The following is a 16,477-nucleotide window of genomic DNA, read 5'->3' as shown; positions in this document are numbered from 1 at the left end:
TGCCCTGCTCCACCCCACACAGGGATCCTGCTACTTGAACCATCCATGTGATCTTAAGAAAAATAAACAGCTTAAGGCAGGACAGAAGCCAAGCTTTTCATTTAAGGATGCTTCGGGCCACCCTCTACCTAGCTCTGTGGGAGGCACCACCTCCCCCCTTTTAATTGTTTGCCAACAGAATAAGCAACTAGTCCGAGCGAAGTGTCCCAGTAGCCCTGTGCCAAGAGACAGAAGTCACTGCAAGATTTCTATCTGCCAGTCCCAGCCTTCTCCTCAAAACACACCTGGCTCGCTGCCACCACCCTGTGCTGCTTTTGCAGCCCTTGTCACTGTCCCCTGTTGGGCAGATTCTGGGAATCAGTGTCAAACTCCACATCCGATGGCCTTGGAGTCTGCCCTAACTGGAGATGCCATCTATAGAGGAGTGTCATTGGAAGGAGTGGACAGCACTGGACTGTGTGCACAGCCTCTGGACCCCTGGCACTCCCACATGTCCCAGCAGGATGAGAAAACAGAGGACAGAGGGAGGGTGAACGGGGCCACATGTGTACTGGCAAAGGAGTCCAGAACGGGGGGAGGCAGTGCCTCAGCTTGGTATGGAACAGCACCTGTGCAGTCACTGTCTCACATCCATGATGTCCATCAGCCTGCAGTACAAGGTGCTACAAAGAGGGAAACACCAAGACGAGGGCGTTGACTTCAGCTCAGCAGGTGTCTATGCAAGCTCAGTGAGGCAGCTGCTGGGGGAGGGGACTAGAAATTGGGTCCCACAGGGAGAAGCCCCCCACCCCAATCCTGTGGGTTTTCCTATGCTGGATAAAAATGAGGGTAGTAACACAGAAGGCAGTGTTTGCGAGCAGGGATTACCGGCCTTCCTGGAGGAGCACTGGCCCTGGATCTGTGGGCCAGCAGGTTCTGTTCACACAGTGCAGCGTCCTAGGGTCACAAGGGAGGGCTGCAGCCTCTGTGCTCACTGTGCCAGGGACAAGGATAATTTCTGTTTCCATGAGAGCTGCTGAGTAGGTAAGTGTGGCTAAGGTGGGGGTGGCAGCATCGCACCCCATAAAGCACAAGAGAGCATCACACCCGACATCACACCCAGCAGGATGGCTGGTCAGACAGCAGTGAAACAGTGACAAGTGTCTGACGTAGGCCAGACCTCAGGCCACGCTTTACAAAGTCTCTACAAAGAGACTGTCTTACCTAAGAAAAACACAGGGATGGCAGAGGGCGAAGACACCTAGTTGGGGATCTGGAGGTGGCACATCTTGGGGAGACACAGGTCTGGGCTGTTCTGAACTGGTCCTTGATGAGAATAGCCAAAGACCAGAAAAGTCTGCCACCCCCACACCCCCCAAGACAGACGATCACACGCTTGGGGTTGACTGTGAAGGAGTACCTTGTTGCCATCCTGAGGACAAATTTATTTTCTTTCTTTCTTTCTTTCTTTCTTTCTAGATTTATTTATTTATTTATTTATTATATATAAGTACACTGTAGCTGTCTTCAGACACACCAGATCTCATTACAGATGGTTGTGAGCCACTATGTAGTTGCTGGGATTTGAACTCAGGACCTCTGGAAGGGCAGTCAGTGCTCTTAGCCACTGAGCCATCTCTCCAGGCCTCTTCTTTTTCTTTTTTTTCCTTTTTAATACAAAGTCTCTCTGGGTAGCCCTGCCTGTCCTGGAACTCACTCTATAGACCAGGCTGCCCTCAAACTCAGAGATCCACCAGTCTCTGTCTCCCGAATGGCTGGGATTAAAGTCAGTGCACCATCACTGCCCAGCTGAGAGTTAAATTTCTTAATTATCAAGTGCCACGTGTTGATTGGCTCACTGAAGCCTCTGCCCTGCCACAGCTCTCACCACTGGCCAGTCGCTGGCCATCTGTGGACCGGCCCTACCTGGAGCTCAAAGGAAGGCGGTGTGTGTATGTATGCCCAAGGCAAGTCCAAACCTCAGGCTCCAGGTTGTTATGGGGTGAGTCATTGCTCTTATACCAGAATACCGCTTACCACTGGGGCATGACAGCGCCAAGCTCCTCCCTGGAATGACTCATATCGACAGTGGGACCTCAGCACAAACGAGGCCACTATGTTCCAGGAGCAGAGAAGACCAGCAGCCTAGGGATCATGGTAATGAGCTCTTGGAGACTGAGAGCTGACACAGTGGTCACTTTGGGCTGGAGTGGAAAGGTCTGGAAGCTGTGTTCTGGGAGCCCTTTTAGTGCTGAGCACCGGCCGCTGGCTGCTTCCCACATCCCAGGTGACTGAGGTGAAGAGAAGGAGATGCGCTCGAGTAAGGATGGCCACTCAGAGGACAGTGAGCCAGAGGAGGCAATGTGCTTTCCTCTGTGGTACAGATCACCACAGGTCCCCACTAGATGTGTGCCCAATGCATCATCTGAAAAGGGAGTCTGTGTCCCCTCTCCTCAAGCCCAGCTGGTCACAGGACTGGCCTTCACCAAAAGAACACAGGCAAGGGATTTCACAAGAGTCCATGCGGAGGAATCCATGCGGAGGAGTCCATGCGGAGGAGTCCATGCGGAGGAATCCATGCGGAGGAGTCCATGCGGAGGAGTCCATGCGGAGGAGTCCATGCGGAGGAATCCATGCGGAGGAATCCATGCGGAGGAGTCCATGCGGAGGAGTCCATGCGGAGGAATCCATGCGGAGGAATCCATGCGGAGGAATCCATGCGGAGGAATCCATGCGGAGGAATCCATGCGGAGGAATCCATGCGGAGGAATCCATGCGGAGGAGCATTATATTGTGAGCAAAGTTGCCTCCATGTGAGGGAGGCCACAGCACTGTGAAGACGGCCATCTTACTGGGAGGAAGGCTACCCCATTCTGAGGAAGGTCATTTTCATGTAATGGGTCTGTCTCCCTGCCGTAAGGAAGGCCACTTCCGTATGAGGAAGGTCAGTCTGCTGTGAAGTAGACCATGTTGCTGTGTGGATGGCCACATGCTGCAGCACGGATGTTCTGAGGGGATGTGCAGACCCTGGCACACTGCACTGGCCTCCCCTGATGTGTGGGTGGCCCTGGCTTATGGAGTGAGAAGCAGAGCCTCGAAGGGCCTGGAACATGCCATCCCAGGACCCTCGAAGCCCGACACAGGAAAAAGCAAGATCCCTTCAAATTCAAATTCAAAAGTTGATGCAACTGTAGCGGATTCCCAATCCTTCTGTTTGTCTTAAACAAGAAACGCATGCATTTTGAAAGCCATTAGTCTAAAAGCTTTGCCTTACACTGCTGTGTTCTGTTTACACGTGAATTGAGACTAACACATTTAAAATATTGTCAGCTCAAGTTTTGGATTCAAACGCATAAAGGTGCAATTTTGAGGCATCAGCAACGGAGGGGAGCAGGGAGGGCACAGGGGAGCAGAATGTTCACACACCTGCTCTTGCCTGAGGCGAGGCTGTATGAACCACTTCAGGGAGTTAGTTCTGGATGATTCATGTGGAAACTGCCAAGCGACACAGAAATCACACAAAAGGTGGCAGGGAAGGGATTTACATTTACACCATTAAAAAAGCACCTGGTGGGTTTATCAGCAGAAGCGGCTGGAGAGGAAAAGGGTGCATCTATGAAGACAGCAGTGGAAGCCGAGCTGAAGGCAAACTCGGAGAGAAATTAAAGGGAACAAAGCACTAGTGACCCAAGGGACAACTTTAGGCCATGTAACACATGTGTAACACACGTGTAACCCGTGCCCTAGAAGACAGTGCATATGGAACATGTTTCAAATGTTGATGAAACCCACAAACCCATAGATAGGTACAAGAAACTCTGCGGACCTCAAGCATACAAAACAGGAAGAAAGTGACGCCGCCCTAGTCAGACAGGTCAAGATTCCTGATGAGTGGAAAAGAAAGGGAATGAGGATGTATTAGAGAAGCAGAGGGGGGCGCCTCCTGGGGAATGACTCAGAAGAGGACACAGAACATCCTGAGGGCACTAGCCTGTCAGCCCAATGTTCTCAGCTGAAAGGGAAGTAGACATTATCAGGCAACACGCTGAGAGATTCCACCTCCTACAAGCTGCACCAAGAGATGGTGAAGGAAGCATCCAGCTGAGCTCGGAAGTCTGCAAGTCTACTGAGATGCACAGGGCCCTTTCTGCTCTACTGTCTTTAAAAATTAGTTTAGCATTTGTGTGTGTGCATGTGTGTTGAGGACAACTTTCTGGAATCAGTTCTCTCCTGCCACTGTGTGTTTGGGGGATTAAACTCAGGTTGTTAAGCTGGCTTGGTCGTTGGCAGGTGCTTTTTACTGGATGAGACATCTCACTGGCCCTTAGTCATCTTTAAAAGATGTGAACTTCAAATAACAGAGTTCATGATGTATAAAAGTAATCAGTATGATGATAGCAGCAGACAGTGGTGGTAGGATACTGTTGGAAAGCTAAGGTTAAATTAGTATCACTGGAAGGTGAACCGAGGTGGTCACTCATGATGTTATGTCTTTATACGTGCACACACAGGCATAGGTGTACACGCATGCACACACACACACACACACACACACACACACACAGGTATACAGAATAAATCCTAAAGTAGCACAGAAACAAAAATAACAAAGAATGACACAAAATTCGAGCTAACAAGCCAAGCATTGACTAAGGGACTAAATGAGCAGAGAGTTAGACAGTTTACAGCTAGTAAAGGGAGGGAAAATAAAAGCCATAAAAATAATCAATGAATCCACAAAAAGTCAGAAAATGTGAGAAAAGGGATAAAAATAGATGGTGGGAAGAGCAAACAGACAGTGAGATGACAGACTGAGACACGTCTGAACCAGAGAGCGCAGCTAGAGCGAGCGTCTGACTTCATCAGACCGAGTAAGTAAACTAGCCCCAGCGACATGCTACCCATGAGAAGTGACTGAATGTGAGGACATACACGGGCTAAGAGGTAAGGATGAAGAGCCTCCACAGAGCACCTGTCACAAGCAAGCTGGAGTCCGGGGTGGGACGGAGCAGAGAGAGCGAGAGCAGGAATGAAGAGGCAGCCCTATGGCGCCCACGACTACAGAAGCACAGACATTTATGCCCTGAACACAGCTCCGAACACACAAAGCAGAGGGGACAGAGCTACAAATGAGTGTGGACATCCAGTTTAATCTGGAGGTTTCACTCTCAATCTTTATATCTCTCTCTCTCCTTCCCTCCCTCCCTCCCTAACCCATCTCCTCCTCTCTCCCCTCCCCCCCCCGTCCCCGCCATGTCCATGTGCATATATATTTGATAAAACCAGCAGAGGATTTGGGAAGCGCTACCCACCAACGTCAACCTTGTTGGCCTCTGCCTCACACACAGCACGGACTCTTCAGTGCTAATAGTTATGCCTCCTTAGGATGAACCAAGTCCTGGGCCACAAAACGGATTTTTGAAAAACAAGTTTTAAGAGACTCAAGGCACGCCAAGCATTCTCTCTGACAGTAAAGGAATTACACAAGGCGGCAGTAAGAGAAAGGTGTCTGGGAAATCCTCACATACTTAGAGATGGAATTACACACTGGAGCTTGGCTTTGCCTTCCAGTGTGTATTCTGTCACTTAATTCCCAGAGCCACCGGGGATAGTGCGTCACCAGTCCAGAGTCACCGAGTCAGAGGGGCAGCCTGGGCGTTTCTGCCCTCACTTCCTCTATGACAGCAATGGCCTCAAGACCTTATACCTGCTTGTCTGCCTCTGATGAGAAGGATGGAAATCACCATAGGTGGCCTCCAGGCCACCACCCCTGGGCCCGGACCTGAGGCCTAGGCCTGACTCTGTGGTCACAGTGTGCCTGGGGCCTGACATGCACAGCCCAGAACACATATAAAAGGATTTCTTCCTACAAATCAAGGAAACTGCCAGTGGACAAGCACATTGAGACACTGCAACCAGGCCGCTGCGCTGGATACAACAGTCATGGCTTCTATAAAGTTAACATTTACAGCTTTCATGGGGAACATTCAACCTTGGTACAAATTACTCCCAGATCAGTAGGCCCCTAAATTGCAGGGCGCTCAGTGACCCTTGTCCAATTACAGCCCAAGACGGCTGGTAGTGCGTGTCTCCCAGTTGCAATTAGAAGCAGGATCTGCCGGCTGGAAGCCCACACTGGGTGCAGGAGTTGGGGAAGGTGGTACTGCACTTCACGGTGTTGAGTGTGTGGGAGCAGCTCCAACCATGGGCTCACACACGTGTGTCTGTATGAGCTCCAAGGGATGGATGAAGGATAGTGGCTTTTATTGGATCATGAGACCCTCCTGGGCCAGGCCAGCCATGTATGAGTTCTCACCAGGCATGGCAGTATACACTTTAATCCCAGCTTAGGGAAGGCAGAGGCAGGCAGATCTCTGAGTCTGAGGCCAGCCTGGTCTACATAGTGACAGCCAGGACCACACAGGGAGACCCTGTCTCAAAAAAAACTAAACAAAAAAGTGAATGAGTTCATGTAGTGTTGGGATATAAGCACTCCGTGCCCAGGAAGGAGCCTGACTATGATGTGGGATGCCACAGGCCAGAAGCTTTGGCCTGGAAGGCTCTATCCCAGGAGAATAATCAGCTTGGTGCCCATGGGCTACTCATAGAACCTGGAGGCATCCAGGCCAGAGGGTGCTGGCTTGCAATCACCAACCCCAACTACAAGGCCTTCCTGGGCCTTGGGTGAGGACAAAGAGAAGCAGGAGTGGCAGCTGGCGAGGCTGAGAGGCAAGTGTCTCTGCCATGCTCGGTACCTGAGGCTATGCCAAGATGGCCGGACAAGGACTTGTGCCATTTATATTCAGCTCGTCTCACACATGGCAGCTCCAGGAACAACTACGGGGGCTTTGCACTTGTAAGAGTTACAGGCATGGGGTCTTGCACCAAGGATGTCAGGTGCATGGATCAAATGTGAAGAGATGTTCCGTATCGTAGAGGATGGCTCCCTGTGAGTCTGTGGGCTGTGTACAGCCTGGCCCATGAGGTAAGTGGCCTCTCCTGCTCAGGTGTCCATCCAGTCACGGACACCACTCCTTGCAGTTTGGCAAGGGAAAGATTCTAGTGCTGACCAGCAGGAGAAAATGCGCTGAACTGGTACCCAGACGATGTGCCAAGTAGAAGAACTGAGAGTTTGGAGCCGACCTCCCAGCACAACTCTCTCCAGTGGACACAATCTACAGACTCCTCAAGCTCATGGGGCCTAAGCCAGTGGCCAAGAGGCTGTGAGTTCTTTGGATGGGAGCTTTGGTGGGCGTTCCTGTGGGTCTTGGGGACTGAAACATATAGGCTCACGAAGTCTGAGTTCTACGAGGGCTGCTATCCACTGCCTGAGGTGAGAGAAGGAGACAGAAAGATGCCATGAACCACCCTGCACACCAAATTTCCAGCAACAGAATTAAATGCACCCTCTTAAACGGTGTGACCTGATGTGGCTTCAGATGGTAGCCCCTCCCAACATCTGTCATGGCTGAGGCAGTGGTTCTGATGCTGCCATTCAAAACGCTTTAGATGTATTTATTTATTGTGTGTGCATGGGCAAATGCCGTGGGGCATATAGAGATCGGAGGACGATCTGAGGGGTCTGTTCTCTCAAATATGTGGGTTCTGGGGACTGAACTCTTAACTGTCAGACTTGGTGGCAAGCACCTTTACCCACTGGGCTATAACTCCTATAGTTCAGGCATCTGAAATGCTCTGTGGCATAAGCATCTCAGCATGTGGCTTTTGGAATCTTGGAAACAGCGGTTTGTTTAAGAGAATGGAAGAAAAGACTTGGGCCTTCCCGTGAACACAGGCCTTTGCCAGGAACAGGCGGCTCTATGGGGCCCGGGCCCTGAAAATCATACTGGCAACTGACTCCCGAGTCTCTGAGAGATGACCAGATGACAGAGGTCCCTTGCAGGGAGGGCAGGGCAGAGATCTCCTGCCTCCCACCTCCACCTCCCAACCACTCTTCAGGTTAAGAGGAAACAGATTCAACACGGGAAGAAACAGCCCAGTTAACCATGTGTTCCTAGATCACACAGGCCAGCCTCATCCGACAGAGCACTCCCTGTTTCTCAGTTACTCCTGACCAGAAGGCTGCCTGGAGGCCAGGGCTGTGGAGGCATGTGTGTGGGCAGAAGAGTATTCTGTGTGAGAGGTAGCACCCTTGGGTCCCTCCTTCCCACGGTGTACCCCTCCCAGTGCCTGCTGAGGGACTGGCAGATGGCATCTTTAGGCTGGGCTGCCCCAGCTCCCAGTGTGTGTGGGGAGCATCTGAGACACATGCCCACCCCCGAGTGCTTGGCACCCTCAGGAGTTAGTGCTGTCCTAGCTGCAACCTGGGGACATCGTTCCCATCTTTAGAGATAGGAAACCTACACAGGAAATGAAACCTCCTACACTGAGGAGGGAGAGGAGAGGCTACAGCGATGCTAAACAAAGCTGCCTGTGGGCACAGACCTGGTTCCTAGTTAGAGAGGGGAGGGGCAGGAAGGAAGCCGCAGAGCCCAGGTCCCCAGAGCCATGCAGCAGGCATTCTGCCCTCGTGTACATAGGTGTACACATACGTGCATGCCACATATGTAGACACGCAGGGATGAGCATCCGCATAGCCATGGGATATGCATGCTGAGCCTGCCAGTTCCCAGGCATAGTCATGGCACCGGTGTTGTGCTGACCACAGTGGAGGTGACATCAGCTGCTCCAACCATGGGCTTGACACTGTAACGTAAAAACAAGTAACACCCACAAAGGCTTCTTTTGTGCATGCTGAGGCTGTGGGGCTTCACCAATAATAGGAGCTGAAAGTGATTTATTTCCCTGGATTAAAGGTCAGCTCGGCGCAGCAACAGTGCAAACTCCTATTACCTCATTCCCGTTGCCCTGAGCAAGGCACAGAAAGGGTGGGGTGGGGGAGAAAACTAGAGAGGGGGGGAGGGAGTCAGAGACAGAGAGAGAGGGGGGGAGAATGAGAAGAAAGGAGAGGAAGAGGAAAAAGAGGGGAAGAGGAGAGAGAAAGAGAGAGAGAGGGAATAAAGGGCGGAGAGAGTCGGGCACAGTCCTCTGTGGGTGACTGGTTTGTCAGACTACAGAACATCTAACAGCCCAGTGAGCCAAACGGCAGCCATCCTTGCTAATACTTCGCTACAGGAGGAAGTTTTCTCTACAAGAGACATATCCGACACCAGGAGGTGTCAAGGACTGAATGTGAGGAACGAAAGCACTGGCTGTTGAGGGTTTGGATCCGCTCACAGGTCAGAGGTCAGAGGCGACTACACAAACGGGACACCCTCCCTGCTGCTCCATGGGCACCGTGCGTTTCAGACACCTGAGCGTGGCAGACACACAGTTGCTATGGGTGATCTATATTTGTCTCCATCAGCGAGTGCTGCGGGCCACTGGCATGCTTCAACATGCTGTGCTACATGGATGGTTGCTGTAATACTATGCACCAGCCATAGCCAAGGAGCATCTAGACGTGGCCTTTGTCCGGACTCTGGGCACAGCGCTCCTGGCAGGGTGGCACTGGGGGGGGCGTGGTCTGTTTTCCACAGTGAAGTCCATGCTGAGGATGCCACTCCTGAGGTGCGGTTGGTCAGAGATGCCTGGCCTGAGTGCTCTGCTAGTGCTGAAGCTGTCCACGGTCACCAATCCCAACAGTATGTCCTTTAGCCACGCCCGTATGGTGAGTCACTACAGCTCAAACCAGGACGCTCAAGCTTCAGGACTAAAGTTGGGCAACCAGAGAGAACACATCCCTTTCTCTGGCGTAGTGTGAAATGTATACTTCACAATAAACGGAATCTCAACAAAATGTCTCCTGAGTTCTGGTCTGTGTCACTTGACTGAACATGGCTGTGGGAACCACGGCCTATAGCCAAACTGGACAGAGGGTGTGGCTCACCTGGGACACCTGTGTCTCAGATGCCGTTTGGTCGAGACGATGGTCTCTCAGAGCTCAAGGGCCGCTCACAGTTTAACTCATCCATAGCATCGATTCCACAAGGCCTGGCCTGGCCCTGGCATCGGCCTGCCTCACAGGCACAGCTGCCCCTCTCTGCCTGCCATCTCCCTGCAGGGCTGAGAAGGAGGACTTGCCCCTGACAAGCTTTGCCTCAAGTCGACCAGGGCTTCCCTCTTCAGCCTGCACTGCCGCCTGTGACCCGTGTCACCGAAAACACAGGTACAGAGAACCACAGCGACTGTTGGCACAGAGGATGTAAGGTCTAAGCAGAAAGTTGGCCTCCCGTTCGGCTGGATGCCGACTGCACAGCCCGAGGAAGCACAGCTCTGAGACGAGGCACTGTGTGGTGGCTCACTGAGGAGAGAGCACCTGATCCGTGCTGCGGGCCTTCTTCCCACTACCCCTTCCCATCCCAGCCCAGGCCAGTTGGGTCTGGCTCTGTCCCAAGGCCAGTCACGCCCAGCTCTGGCCTAGGTGCCAGCTGCCCCTTCCTTGAAGCTGGGGCCTGGACAGGCACTCTCTTCCAGGACACTGTGACATGCCTAGGTCAATCCTTTACCAGGAAGAGCTGGATTTCAGGTAATTTCTACCATCTCAAGGCCAACTAGTGGCATACCCTGTCCACCGACCACACCTGAACAGGACAACAGCATAGCATCAATCTGACCCATAAGGTGAAGAGGCTGCCTTCACCCACCTGGCCAGTAGGCTCAGGAACCTCCCAGTTGATCCTCCCTGCTGGGTCAGAGTGCAGCAGTGGGCATGGGCTCTCATGGTTGGGATGTGATCCCTGCCACACATGTGCTTGGCCAGGCCCTGGGGAAGGGGACAGGGATCCTGTGAAGCTTCAGAGCTCTCAGGTGGGCTGGGGCTTACAGTGAGATGTGGGATCTGGGGTGTGTGGCTGTCCTGCAGAACAGGTCTCACATGGCCTGTTGCCATGGAGACAATGGTCCATCAGTTCCCTGAACTCTGCATCCAGGAAGTTCCTAGACTTGCCAGTGCTAATCTGCAGGTGGCCTGTGTCCTTAGCACTAACACCCATCATGCTGCATGGATGTGGGGCCACCTTAGGAAGGTCCTGCTGCCTGAGGGACAGGGGCGGCCCAGGCTTCACTGACTGGGTCTCCGAGCCCTGTCCTCTGGGCCGTGGCCGATATGTATATAGTTTGTTGCAGACAGTCAGATATTCATTCTAATGGCTGCTCTCCTGTCAGTGCAAGTTGGAGACCCCACCATGGGAAAGAGGAGATTTTGGGGCCTCTAGTTAAGTAGAGACAGGATGTCTGGGACAGATGAGGATAGTGAGGCCTCTCAAGACTTTTAACTAGGCATCCTGGCTAACCACGGCAGACAGTGCGCCGCTCCAGCTGACTGATAGCGATGGACACACCAGAGGGGCAGCTGCACAGGTCAGCGTCTTCAGTGGCTAGAGGACTTGAGTGTCTAGAGCCAGCATAAAGTGTGACAGAGGTTGAGCCTGGTACCTCTCAATGGAGAGAGGCAGTGACTAACTCCTCTTCTCCAGCAGTGGGCAGTGTGAGCTGGGCAGGGAGGAGGAGGTGGCATACATGTAGGTCTTAGAGCTCCACTGGCTTGGGGTGGTGGGCAGATGGACAGCACCGCAATGTTGCATGCCCTTGGGTTAATTTTTAGGATGGAGCTGTCCCTGCCCTCATCCCCAATACAAGCTCATGAGCATCTGGGAAGAGAAGGCTTGTTTTGAGGAGTGAAGACTGGGGCCAAGGGTTCGTGCTGCCCTGGTGCCTATGACAACTTTCTTTGGGAGCACCTGCAAGAGAGACACAGCTAGAGTTCCAACGCCCAGGATGGGGCCCATCCTGGCCTAGAGGGAGGCCTGGACAGAAAAGGGAACCAGGTAACAAGAGGAACTGGCCCAGCAGTAGAGAGATGTTCTATGAGTCACCTGGTGACCTGCCCCTACCCCAGAGAAAGGAGGAAAGGAGGGACCTCTGAGAGCAGCGAGACTGATGCTTCAGTCACAGCCATGTCTGTGCTCACCTCATAATGGAAGTCCATGCAGGTCAGATCCAGCCAGCACTTATCCCCACGGACCTTGATGAGGCCCTGCAGAGGCAAGAGAGAGGGCAGCGTCAGTCGTGGGCTGGCAGTCGAGATACAAGGATCTTAAACAGGATTTACTTCTAGGAATGAGACGTGATCCAGCCCTAAAGCCCAGGTTGTTGTGTTTCAAAGAATAAGGGAGGGGCCTATTTCTTGTGGGAAGTACTCCAGGAGGTAAAAATCCAAACAGCTCGTGATAACCAGCGATGCACAGGCTCCTTCTGAGGTCTCACAGCAGCTAAGGCGCCCTCTATACAGTCAGGGCCTCTGTGTCCTTTGGGAAGCATGCTGGGAATGGAACCCAGGGCCTCGCCCGTTTTAGGCAATCATTAGGCTGCACCCATGGACAGTTCTGTGCTTTCTTTAAAGTCATTTTCTAGGCAGTTAGGAAGATAGCTCACTTAGTAAACTGTGTGGTGGACAAACATGAGGACTTGAGTTCAGTGCTCAGAATCCACATAAAGCGTTGGCCAATGGTCGAGCACACTTATAATCCCAGTGCTGGGGGTGGAGACGGACAGATGCTGGCCAGCCGCTTTAGCTTACTTGGGGAGCTTTGAGCCAATGAGGGATCCTGTCTCAAAGGAAGCAGGTGTCATTCCCAAGGGATGACACTCGTGGTTGTCCTATGACCTCAACATGCATGAATGTTTGTTCGATCTCACACACATATGCACCTACACACACACACACACACACATGCACACACACACAACACACACACACACATATACACATGGGGGGGCTTACAGTATAAACATTAGGGTGTGAAATGGGTAATGCCAACCCTGAGGGGCAGAGGCAGGAGGACCCTGGAAGCTCACTGGCTGGTTAGGCTAATTGAGGAGCTCCAGGACCAGTAAGAGATGATGTCTCAAAAAAAAAAAAGTGTAGTGGATAGAAAATATCCCTCATCACCAGCACTGTGTGCACCCCATCCCCCACATGCACCTGCACACATATTGCACACAAATAACACAGAGCTATTACAATGCAGTTGTGTCTTTAATGAAAGAACTGAACCCTAAGATACAGATCTCACACTGCAGATACCCAGGACACCAGCAAGGACCCAGGACTCAAAAGTCTCAGTGGGGGGATGGAAATGTACTTCTACACACATATGGCTGCTCTTACCAATGTGCCATGTTGATGGGAAGCCCAGGCTCAGGTTGCCAGGGTCCCCATGAGCAAGATGTACCCAGTGCTGAGGGTATTGGGCACTGGAGAGAGAAGACTCCAAAGGCACTTGTGTGAGTCGGATGAGACCTTGGGCAGAGCAGCTGAGAGGCGGGAGCAGCACCCAGCAGTTGGCCTTTATGGTTGTGCCTCACCCACCTCCTGTGCTGCCTACAGGTAACACTGGGCCGGTCCACCTTCCTCCAGGGATGCCATGGTCAGGTGGTTTGCTTGTAACTATCCCTGAAAAGCAGCTATCCCTGAAAGAACTAAAATTTTTTTTTTTTTTGGTTCTTTTTTTTCAGAGCTGGGGACTGAACCCAGGGCCTTGCGCTTCCTAGGCAAGCGCTCTACCACTGAGCTAAATCCCCAACCCCAAGAACTAAAATCTTAACTGAGATGCAGAGATTCAACTCCAAGGTCTATTATCTCCACACTAGTGAGAGAGAAGGTAAGGAAACAGCTTCAGAGGAGATAACCCAGCCTTCTGAGGTGGTGTAGCTACAACCACTCAGGAAAGTTCCTCTGACTCCACCCACTGCCCACCATGTATTTATGTACAGCCACCATCTACCAGTAACAATCGACATCCATCCATCCACCCACTACCAATTTACATATCACTCGTTCTCCATCACCAATCTATCTATCCATCCCACTAACCCATCCCCATCCTCCCATACACCATCTACTATCATCCCTGATCCATTCACTTACCTGTCGTCCAACCACTTATCATCCACATCATCATTACCCACCAATCAAACATCATCCATCCACACACCCACCCACCCATTTATCTATCACATTCTTCCTTCCATTTATCCATCCGTCCATCCATCCATCCATGCATCATCCATCCATCCATCCATGCAATCCATCATCCATCCATCCATCCATCCATCCATCCATCCATTCATGTAATCCATCATCCATCCATGCATCATCCATCCATCCATCCATCCCATCCATCCACATATCCTTCTCCCAATCACCCACCCATCAATCATCTACCCAACATCCATCTGCTCACTGGTTCATCCATCATCAATCTACCACAAGCTTGCAGACTGGACTGAGTCTGTGGCCAGGAGGTCTGGGTGGGCATAAAAGAAGCCACATCATAGTGCAGGAGGGAGAAGAGGCAGGTCCACCAGAGACGTTAAGAAGAAAACCAAAGGGGATCTTAAGCAGCTATGACAAAGTGGCACAGGTAAGTGACAAAACAACAGAAATGTATTTCTCAGCTTGAGGACTGGAAATCCAAAGTGAAGGGGCTGGCATGGGTGGTTCTAGACAACTAGCCTCCATTGATAGCCTTACAGGGTGGACAGATAGGTCTCTGGGGACCCTTTCATTAAGGCACTCAGCATTCACAATGGTGCCCTCCACTGATAGATCAGGAGTTATGAGGCCCCTGCTCACATCAATTTACTAGCAATCAGGATTTGAGCTTGCAAGGTATCGGGGTGACAGACAGCCTAGGGGAGAGGGTGTGCTGGCTGGTTTGATGTCAGTTTGACACGAGGTAGCATCATTTTGAAAGAGGCCACCTCAACTGAGAAAACTTCATCATATTGGCCCGTGGGCAAGCCCATGGCACATCTTCTTGGCTGATGATTGACGTGGGAAGGGTCCAATCACTGTGGGTAGTGCTGCCCCTGGGCTGGCACTCCTGAAGAGCAGCCCAGTACGCAGCAGTCCTCTGTAGTCTCTGTGCCAATTTCTACTGCCAGGCTCCTGTCCAGCTTGAGTTTGTGCCCTGACTGCCCTCAGTGAGGGACTGTGATCTTCAAGTGTAGGCTGAAATAAGCCCTTTCCTCCCCAAATTGCTTTTGGTCATGATGCTTTACCCGAGAAACTGAAACCCTTACTAAGATGGACAGGTATCCCTGGAGAGGACAGGGACTGCCCTGGAAGGGACAGCAGAGTGGCCTGCAGATGCTGGGGTGTGGGTGGGAGGTTTGCTAAGGGTCTGGAATAGAGAAGAAAGTGGGGGGTAAACATGGGGAGCCAGGAGTCCCACAGAACCAAGGCCATCGGTGGAGAGTGAGGTTCACTAGAGACATCAGGCCATGTTGATTATAGCACAGCAGGCTGCTCAGAGAGCCCATTATCCATGGGAAGCCCACAAGAATCTGTCACCAGACTTCTTTGTAAAGTTGGGACAACTGTCCACTAGCTGAATGGGTTCGTCTAGGCTTCCTGGCCACCATTCTAACAGAAGCCAGCACACTGAAATCAGGTGAAACAGCACTTCCCCAGACATGCTGAGAGCAACAAATGACCTTCTCGCATTAGGAGGGCGTGAGGCACTGAGGACCTCAATAGGGCCTGGTGACACATAAGTGGGCTGTTTTGTCCTCTGGCTGCTCTGGGGTCAATAATGGCTTCTTCGGCCATCCAAGCAAGGTAACCTTGGCAGTGTGGGTTTGTGCAGGATGCAGGACATGTCTAGTTCCAGACATGCTCACAGAGGGAGCCCAGGAGACAGGTTAAGTGGTAGTCCTGACTTGAAAGAAGGGGCTGTGGACAGATACAGATGCCGTCCTGAGCCCCTGTAAGAATAGTGTTCAAATGTAGCCACTGACACCCAGGAGACGGGGCCAAGTGATCACGAGGGCACTGGGTCCAAGTGATCACAAGGGCGTTGGGGCTACATGAACTTAGCCAGCGCCTATGGGAATGAGTGAGTATTCACACCTGGGCCACATGTGACATGTGTGACACTACCTAATGGGTATCTGCTTGTGAAGGCTGGTTTTAGAGGGAGCACTCTCTCTCAGAAGCAATGTCTCCAGGGTGTCACAGGCCCCACAGGGCTCCTAGCAATCCTGACACCACAGGGGAGCTGTGAGCACCGTGTTGAACTGTGCTTTGCCTCCTAGGAGCACTCTATTTAAAGACTGGGAGGATGAGTTACTCAGACAACCAAGTTACCTCTTGGGAAACAAAAACACTCAGACTGTAAGCCCTGCGGACGGCATCCAGTGGAATTTCTGTCCTGTACAGCCATGGTCACAGGAACGCGGTGCTGCTGGGTAGGTCTGAACACTCCCAGCTCCGCAAAGCTCTATTCTGAGTGTCCGTCAAGTGGAATCGCTGGCTGCTGACAAAACAAGCCCACTGAGTGGGGAAGTGAGCGGCACCCTAAGGACTGACCCCGATGACCATGAGCTGCACAGTGCCCTGTACCCCCCAGAACCTGAGAGAGAGGGACTCTTTGGAGATTCACACCAGGAAAAGAGGAAAAAAACAAAATAATTAAAATGTCACTCAAACTTG

At 51.9% G+C, this 16,477-nt stretch overlaps 1 protein-coding gene across 1 annotated transcript in view; it reads right to left on the bottom strand.

The window, feature by feature from the left end:
* The window catches only part of Lmf1 (lipase maturation factor 1), a gene marked incomplete at its 3' end in the record, with an annotated part of 97,111 nt that overhangs the window by 28,690 nt on the left and 51,944 nt on the right, over nt 1–16,477 (bottom strand). Inside the window, 1 exon segment of the mRNA NM_001427222.1 lies at nt 11,951–12,016. Within this exon segment, the coding sequence (NP_001414151.1) occupies nt 11,951–12,016 (66 nt within the window).

This window comes from Rattus norvegicus, chromosome 10 (assembly GCF_021556685.1).
Source record: "Rattus norvegicus strain SHRSP/BbbUtx chromosome 10, alternate assembly SHRSP_T2T, whole genome shotgun sequence".
NCBI lineage: Eukaryota > Metazoa > Chordata > Mammalia > Rodentia > Muridae > Rattus > Rattus norvegicus.
The sequence above is the reverse complement of the archived record's forward strand: the minus strand, read 5'-3'. Positions and strand labels throughout refer to the sequence as shown.